The sequence below is a fragment of the Brassica oleracea genome, chromosome C4 (assembly GCF_000695525.1).
Source record: "Brassica oleracea var. oleracea cultivar TO1000 chromosome C4, BOL, whole genome shotgun sequence".
Classification (NCBI taxonomy): domain Eukaryota; kingdom Viridiplantae; phylum Streptophyta; class Magnoliopsida; order Brassicales; family Brassicaceae; genus Brassica; species Brassica oleracea.
In genome coordinates, this window is record NC_027751.1 from 9387484 (window position 1) to 9396563 (window position 9080).

The 9080-nt window shown below is 34.3% G+C and overlaps 1 protein-coding gene across 1 annotated transcript; it reads left to right on the forward strand.

Moving 5' to 3' along the window:
- The first annotated feature begins 5613 nt into the window (after window positions 1-5613).
- Window positions 5614-7995, forward strand: LOC106340760 (WUSCHEL-related homeobox 9). The gene is made up of 4 exons (XM_013779604.1): window positions 5614-5883; window positions 5983-6813; window positions 7120-7301; window positions 7748-7995. The coding sequence occupies exons 1-4, from the start codon at window positions 5757-5759 to the stop codon at window positions 7751-7753; spliced, it is 1146 nt and encodes a 381-aa protein (XP_013635058.1). The 5' UTR covers window positions 5614-5756; the 3' UTR covers window positions 7754-7995.
- Window positions 7996-9080: the final 1085 nt, after the last annotated feature.

Below are 9080 nucleotides of genomic sequence, written 5' to 3' on the forward strand. Positions count from 1 at the left end.
TCCTCGGAATTCATCGGTTTTTTCCGAGGAACACATTTTTCCTCGGTATTTCATAAGAATATTCCGACGGATTGATATTTCCTCGGAATTCCGTCGGTATATTCCGAGGAAATTCCGAGGAAACCAAATTTTGGGTTTCCTCGGAATATCCTTGGAAATTCCTCGGGAAATTCCGAAGATTTCATTTTCCGTCGGAATGTCCGTCAGAATACCGCTGTTTTCTTGTAGTGGTTATTGTGATCATGAAGTACCATATTTTAGCGCAAGTGGTTGGTGATTCTAAAATCTACTTGTTTGTTTTTGAGTTTGAAGTACGTTTGCAAAATGAAATTGAAAGCTAGAGCGAGATACAGTATAAATAACGGATATGATTGTGTCATCCAATCCTATGTGTTCAAAGACTCGAGAACAACTGGATTTTTACTTTTCTTAGTCGTCCATCAAATTATTCTTTATTGCAACCGTGCCACACACTGTTTAGAATCTAGATTACTCGATAGTGTGGATTAGTTATAAGGTTAACCGTATACAATCAGAGCTGGCCTACGACACAATTTTATAAGGTAAAAACTTTAGAACACAAAGAAATCGAAATAAATAATTTTAATTCTTAAACTTTTGCTGTAATTTTTTTTTTGTATTAGTGCTAGCTTGCTTTTAAGAATTGTAATTTTTAAGATACTTAAACTAATAAAAGTATCATATTTAGATTTATTTTGGCGGTTTGAAATATTTATATTGATGATTTAAAAATACTAATTACTATAATGATTTGTATAAGGTTCCAAACAATTCCAGGATTACCCAAAAGAAGTGAACTAACTTTTAATTTGAAACTTTCCTGAAAATGACAAGAATAATGCTCAAAGTTTCTGTCTTTATTTTCCACAAGTCGAGATGTGAGTATTTATAGATGTAGCAATTGTAAAGAAGTCACACATTAGTTAAGTAAACACAAAATAATACAAATATATGGAACTGCACAACTGATGATAACAAACAAAGATAAGGATTACATATAACAAAAATAAAAATGAAAAGTAGGGAAATTGCATGTGATGGGATATTAGGGCATTGAAGAGAAGGCATGTTGGTGTATTTACTAATGTGAGCATTTAGTGAGACTGCAAAAGATGAGCGCAATTTTAGCTTACAAGTTCACAACCTCTTTTCTATAACCCATTTCTGGTGCTCCCTCTCTATGTACATTTCATTTAATGCATAACTCGCAACATATAATATAAAATGATAGGCTAAAGAAGTGTGTATATACTTAAAAGAAATGCGTATATTCATATCATGTGTACATATATCAAGTATTGGAGTAAGTTCAATAAAATAAGTCTTTCGTATTGGTTTTGGTTGTCAAGATATAGATCTATGTGTAATTCTTAAAGGTTATTATGTTAGCATATAAAATTATATACGATTTTACATAATCCAATTTAAAACATGAAGATTTTTTATAAAGCAGAATTTACATGTTGGGAAATACCTGTCAAGGTGACAAAATGATCGATGTTTAATTTTTTCACAAATATAAATAAAACATATTAATTTTTAGTTATAAATGTATAATTTTATGATTATCTAAATTTAATAGGTTAAAATCAACAAAAATTCAGTAAATGCAATTATTTTTTGAAGTTTATAACAAATTATCATTAGTTGATAAAATACACATTGAAAATATACATTGAAAATAAACATGTATCTACGGAGAGAGTATAAATCATTGGAGTGATCGTTTAATTTATTGAAATTTGGGTGTTAGGGACAATTGGTTGTATATACATGTCATTTGCTCTCACATCCAAATTTAAAGCAAATTTTAAATGTCGCGTCATTTTTTTTTTGACAATTAAAGTGATATTAGCTTATAAGCTATATAATGAACTATAAAGCATTTAAGTGAATCGAGTGGCCGTGCAATTTATTGACATTTTGGTTAGGGACAAATTGTAGGGAAAGAGAAAGCAAAAGATTGAATCAAGGAGGATGAAAACAAAATTAGATTTTTTGAAAGAAAAAAATCTCAGTACTATTCAGTATGGATCACTCTTCATCCACCACTCCCCCACAATAATTGCTTCTAACATGTACAACATAAATGTATGAGTCAAGGATTTAATCAAAAACAAAAACAAAAAAATATGAGTCAAGGACATATATGTTTGACAATAAAAATTAATAAAGTTACTATTTAAATATTTGAATTTGAAACAAATCTTACAATTTATGATATATATATATATATATATATATATATGAATGACAAAAAGCAAAAACATAAACGAGTTTGTACATCTGTAAGTGGAACCTATAATAACTTATCAATGCAAGGGGAGGTCTGAATTTTTTTGGTTACAAAGAAAATACAATTATTATCCAAAAAATGAATGTACTTTGTTGAGCTTATAAAGGTTTTCATTCTTTTGTAGTGGTCCCAATATATCAAACACATGTCATATTTATTGCTGTTTAGACATCCCACTGAAATCTAGGGTTACTCCATGACGCAATAATATTTTTAAGAATTATTTACATAAAAAAAGTTGTTACTATAATGTTATTAATGTATAAATGTTCCACAACGTAAGAAGAATTCAGAGAGTGAGAGACTCCCTTGTACCAATAGGTAATTTAATTATTTTTTTCTTTGAAAAGGGAGCTTTAAAAAAAGTATTATCCTATAAACGGATATAACATATGCAGTATTACAAAACCTAGATACTCCCAAAATTTATCACGTAGACGTTTATAACAATTAACCAATTGGTAAATCAGCATTCCAAACTTCTTAGAATCTACCTTAACTCGATCAATCAACAAGAACATATGAAAGCATGAAAGAAAAAGAATAACACAAGACGAGTTTTTCATACGGTGTTCACCTAGTGTTCACATCACGCTCCTCGATGTACAAAGCAGCTATCTTCACCATAGCTGATATGTACCCGTGATTCACTAGAACACTTAGTTCAAACTCGAGCTTATGATCTACAATGTCACACCTTAGGTTTCTTTTTCAATCTATAACTTCTTAGCCAAAATATTGTTTAAGAGTTACGGGAGGAAAAATGACATATACTCATCAACACGCGTGTTTTGGGTTTTCTCCTCTATTAACCGGTTTCCACACTTTGGTTAACTTGCACCAAGATCAATTGATGATCAAGAACATAATCCAAGCATTGTCTGATGGCCATCTTTTAACATGCAGATTGTGATAACCTAATGAATAATGATGTTATTTTGTCTAAGATAGCAAATCAAGCATGCAAAGAAAAAACAGAGAATTGTTCAATTTGAATTTTTTTTTTTTTTTTTTTTTTTCGGATGGCCATGTCACATAGACTGCAGATTTATGACAATTCACGAGATTATGCTCGCCACTTCAGTTTCACATATATCCGAAAAATAAGAGTACAAGCAATATTAGCTTATAAAGCTTCACATGTTAACCATGTCAAACCGCGACACATGCATCATATTTCAGGATTGTAAAGAATCAGAAAATGGCGACCAATGCAACAAATTGTAACATGACATGGTTAAAGTTTTTCGAAATGTGTCATGGTCAATGCAATTAAGTTGCTAATTTTATTCATTTTCACGAGTTATAAATTAACATTGTCTAAACACATTGTCTTCACTTCATACGGTTATTGATAATATACTAGTTCGTTCGTTTATCTTTGAAATAAATGCAAACAAAAAGAATCTTAATATTTCAAAATAACAAATTGAACAATTATTAATGGGAACGATCATCAACAAAGACCCTCGAGTCAATCCAAATAAACAACCTTAATTTCTTTGCAGTTATACCACCACCCATCTTGACCTCTCAAAATTATTTATTTTTCCATTAATACTTGATTTTTTCTGCAGTATTATATCACAAAACATCTAAAATCATGTTTGGGTCATCGATTATCATGACAATTCCACCATCCAAACAAACCATTTGCTCCCTCCATCCGAGTTTAATTAAGGCCGAAGACCGAGAGAATCGTCTTCCGCACAGCCTGAAAGCCCAGAAATCAACTCCCCCACACATGAATTATATATTAAAAGCACAAAATGATATGAAAACACCCTATAAATATTTTTACGATAAAATAAAATGTGGGAAAATATGTAAAATTGTCATCCATCTGTCTGGTCCATTTAATGTTTATATGTCAGAAGAGAAAATAATAAAAAGGGGGAAATCCTAGTTCAGAACCAAACATGGATCACTTTCGAAGAGTCTGTTGAATCAATTTCTGAAGAAAGTTGAGTTCGTACGTTTGAACTACAGAAGCAGTTTAGGTTTCAATGCACGAGCTATAAGGAAAAGGCATGGGGTTGCATTTATGATCACTTTGAGTTTCTTTAATATTTCTTACTGTTCTAGTCTCAATACAGTAGTATGTTTTAAAAATTAATTCACTAATTATGTATATATATATGAGATATATGTATGTGTGTGTGTGTGTGTTTGTGTTATGTCCCGTTTTTATTCTAGAGATTTATAGGTATTTTGCCTCCAAAAGTTACCACTAAGCTAGAATTTACCAGTCGTTAAATTTGCTGAGATAATGGTTGATTAGTTTGAATTTTTTCAAAATATAATATGAATGTATTAAAACGTCTAAAAACGTCAACATAAAATTGTAAGCTCTCATCCAGAAACATATGTGGCTAACGTTCATGAGACACTAATCAAATGACTGTTGAGACATAATTTTCCAATTTTTCTTCCATACCAATTGTCTTTTAGTTGCTATTGAAGTGTTGGTCAATCCATCAGTGATTTAACGTTAGAAATAGACTAATCGCCGACTAGCACATTTTAACGTACTTAACTTAAACACTAATCTGATGGAACTAACCCCTAAAACAAATTAAATGTTCCCTATGCATTTTGACTTCTTCTTTTTTTACTATATTTTTTTCTAGGCAATTTGAAAAACATTTTGAGTTTATATTGCAGATATATAAATTTTGGCACTGGTCACTAAATACAACTACGGGAAGTAGATATAACACCTAAAACAAACCTTAGTTCTTACATGGTAGCTACTATAAAGTATTTCAAACCGTAGCAAGAAAAAGTGGATCCAATTCTAAAATGTCATAGTGCTCTTGGGAATCTAAAATTGATCAAATACCCTGTATAGTCTATACTTGCTAACTTTAATTCTTAATGCCATTAGATAATACCTTTTGACTGTTGTAGTTACTAATAAACCGAAAATTAAATCAGAGTGTCTTTCTATTGTCTTTTATAACATTTTCTGTTTGTGGGATTTAAGCATACTTCGCTAATTCTTTTGCATCCCAAAACAAGAATAGTGATTTTTTAAATTGAGCTTTTTTTATTTTCTAAGCATATACAGATGAAATAGACAAAATACATATACATACGCACATAGGGAGAGAGGAGTGACTTACAGAGAGATATGTGTGAGACAAAATTAAATAATGTAAAAGAGAGTTTTTTTGGTCAAAAAATAATGTAAAAGAGATAGAACCTAAAGTATAGAGGTTGGGTAGGTGAAGAGGGACTATAAGAGGGAGAGAAAGAGGTCGTAATAAGACTCGTAACCCTTTTGCCCTATTCACAATTTTATTTTCTTCCCATTAGCCATTCTGTTCCCTGCCTCTTCTCCTCCTCTCTCTTGACACATCACATCATCATCAACATCAATCATCATCATAAGCATACACATATATATCTGTCTTCTTTGGATCAAGTTAAATTAGTTATGGCTTCCTCGAATAGACACTGGCCAAGCATGTTCAAGTCCAAACCTCATCAACATCAATGGCAACACGACATGAACTCTCCTCTCTTGCCTTCTCCTGCTTCCCACCGCTCCTCTCCCTTCACAGGTTCTTCTGCTTTTAATATATACTTAGAAATTTGAACCCCAAAATTTTTTATATCTTTTTGGAGATTTCTAATCTGATGATATGTGATTTTTGTTAAAGGGTGTGAGGTGGAAAGGAGTCCAGAGCCAAAACCAAGATGGAATCCAAAGCCAGAGCAGATTCGGATACTTGAAGCAATCTTTAACTCAGGGCTGGTGAATCCACCGAGAGAGGAGATCAGAAGGATTAGGGCTCAGCTTCAAGAGTACGGCCAAGTCGGTGACGCTAACGTTTTCTATTGGTTCCAAAACCGCAAGTCCCGTAGCAAACACAAACTCCGCCTCCTCCATAACCACTCCAAACACTCCCTCACTCCACCACAACCACAACCACAGCCTCAGCCTCTTTCCTCAGCTTCCTCTTCATCTTCTTCCTCCTCCTCATCCTCCAAATCCACCAAACTACCCAAAACCAAGAACAAGAAGAACAACAACAACACTAATCTCTCTTTGGGTGGTGGTAGTCAAATGATGGGGATGTTTCCACCGGAAGCTTCCTTTCTTTTCCCGGCTTCCACCGTCGGAGGGTTTGAAGGTATCCCCGACTCATCTCAATTAGGGTTTTTCCCCGGTGACATGGTCGAGCAACCTAAACCGGCTCCTCCAACGGTGGGGCCATGTACCGGAATCCTCCTGAGCGAGATCATGAACAGTAGTGTGAGTTATGGAACTCATAACCATCAACAATTGAGTGAGAAAGAAGATGAAGAAATGAGGATGAAGATGTTGCAACAGCCTCAGATTTGTTACGCTGCTACTAGTGATCAAATCAGTTCTTACAACAACAACAACAATAACATCATGCTTCATGTTCCTCCCACTGCTAGTACTACTACAACTTCAAATCCTCTTGCTATCGTCCCATCAACTCTGGACCAGCTTCAAGTTCAAGGTATATACAAAAAGTTATTTCCCTTTTGAGAGAGAGTCATCACTTAGTATTCTTTATTTTCTACTCAACAGTATAAATACATTAATTGTGTGTCAACAATGGAAGGAACACACTGATCAGCAAAAATCTTTTAAAATACGTTCATCTTAAGTTGTTAAACTAGTAATGTAAAATAATTGTTTATTTGTATACAGTCTCTTTCCTTTTTCATTTTTGTTTGAGGTTTTCTATATAGATAATATTGTTAACATGTAGTCTTGATACTAACATGAAATAATGGAATAACCATGGCTAAAATGAAAGCAGCGGGTGCGAGGATAAGGGTGTTCATCAATGAAATGGAGTTTGAAGTGAGCCCGGGACAGTTTAATGTACGAGATGCATTCGGGGAAGAGGTTGTTCTTATTAATTCCGCGGGTCAGCCCATTGTCACTGATGAATATGGCGTCGCTATTCATCCTCTTCAACATGGAGCATCCTACTATCTGGTTTTGTTTCCTAGCCTCTTTGTTTTCATTTAATTAATATTTATACATTACATTCACTTCAATGGCTAGGTAGATACCATTGTATGTTAAAGTATACTAATAAATCATTGTTTAATGGCTATATAATCTTCGTTTATAATATTTCTATATTATTTTATTTATTCATTGGGATCTAAAATGGATAAATGCATGCGAGAGACATGTTGTTTGGCTTAATTTGGTCAAAAATATTGACTCAATCTAATTTAATTACACACACACCTTGCTCTTCCTTAGAGCATTCATTGGGGTTTCTTTTCTTTTTTGGCCTTCGTGTTTTTTGACTTTTGTAATTTGTAGTATAAATTCGAGTAGTAACATATTTTGAAGGATGTGCATGCATGTGTGTATTTACAATATATACTTGTGTAATTAATTAATTTCGAGGTCTCTTTTTGCTTTTGCAGATCTAGTCGTGTGGGAGATTAGTGTTTGAAGATGAAACTGAGACATGTCTCTTTCTTTCACTATCTATCCTACGTAGCTTAAATGTTATATTTTATAAGATATTGGTTTCAGTGGCTTGTTGTGACGTTGTGACGTTGTGACGTATGAGTTTCGGACAACATTTGCGAAATTCTCTCGTTAAATTGTTGACCAATATATTGTTGTGTGCGTTTCTCTGTAGTTTCGTAAATCTATAATAATGCTTTTGTTTCTTCATCTGAATCTCTTATATGTACGGGGAATTGTTAAACAGTTGGCTAAATATGGGGATGAGTAATATAGAAGCTTCACATCACCCAATGTGAAACTAAATTAGGTCATGCGTTATGTTAGTGTTTAGACTGTGATGTACGGTTTACTTGCGGGAAGTGTGGGACTTTGACTTCAGTTCACGTGAGGTGATACTTCACTTTAATCCGGGGGACTGAAAACGTTACATTTATATTACTATTACTATTAACCATATAATAGTAATAGAGTTTTTTTTTGGTAAAATGTTAAGCTTACCATTTTCTGAAAGAAGGATACACTGTTGTTGTTAAACAACTTATTACAAGAGAAAAACAGAGAAGCAGAAAAGAAAGACAAAGGAAACAGACTACACAACAACAATCAAAATAAGAGAAAACGACACTAAGGTGGAAAGAGACGTCTGATGGAAAGGTAGAGCAGGAGGAGCGTGTCGTGGCCATCAGCTGGAGGGGCTAAGGACAAGAGACGATCCCTCATAGAACGATCAACATACTTGGCGATCGCCGCTGCGGTAGAGGAAACATTCTTAAAGATACGGACGTTCCTCTCTCTCCACAGGCTGTAGACGATGACCTGCATCAAAAGTTTAATAACAGACACAGCACCCGAGCAGGAAGCAATATGTGGCAGAGCAATGGTGGTTTCCAAAGAGGCGAGTGAATCCGGAGTGGTAGGGAGCAACCAGCCCGTGAAGTGAGACCAAACTGCAGTTGAGAAGCAGCAGGAGAAGAACATATGAGCGTGCGATTCATGGTCCAGAGAACATAGGGGACACACCGGAGGAACCTGCATTCCCCATGAGATGAGCCTATCTCTAGTAGGCAGCCTTGATAAAACTGACATCCAAGAGACAAAAGAACAGCGGGGAATCTCTTCTTTGAACCAGATAAGTTTATACCACGATACCAGAGGGGAGGGTTGTCTTACAAAGTTCCAAGTAGCTTTAGAAGAGAACTTGGGCAGAAAAGAGTGAGCACCACTCCGCCAAAGGAAACAATCCTTTCCGCGCAAAGATGATGGTGGCTGCATCGTTGAGAGAAC

Bases quoted from the DNA above. Each gene is read 5' to 3' on its own strand.
- LOC106340760 (XM_013779604.1), top strand. From the start codon at position 5,757: ATGGCTTCCTCGAATAGACACTGGCCAAGCATGTTCAAGTCCAAACCT. The intron at 5,884-5,982 runs GTTCTTCTGCTT...TTTTTGTTAAAG, and splicing joins CCGCTCCTCTCCCTTCACAG to GGTGTGAGGTGGAAAGGAGT. The intron at 6,814-7,119 runs GTATATACAAAA...AAATGAAAGCAG, and splicing joins GGACCAGCTTCAAGTTCAAG to CGGGTGCGAGGATAAGGGTG.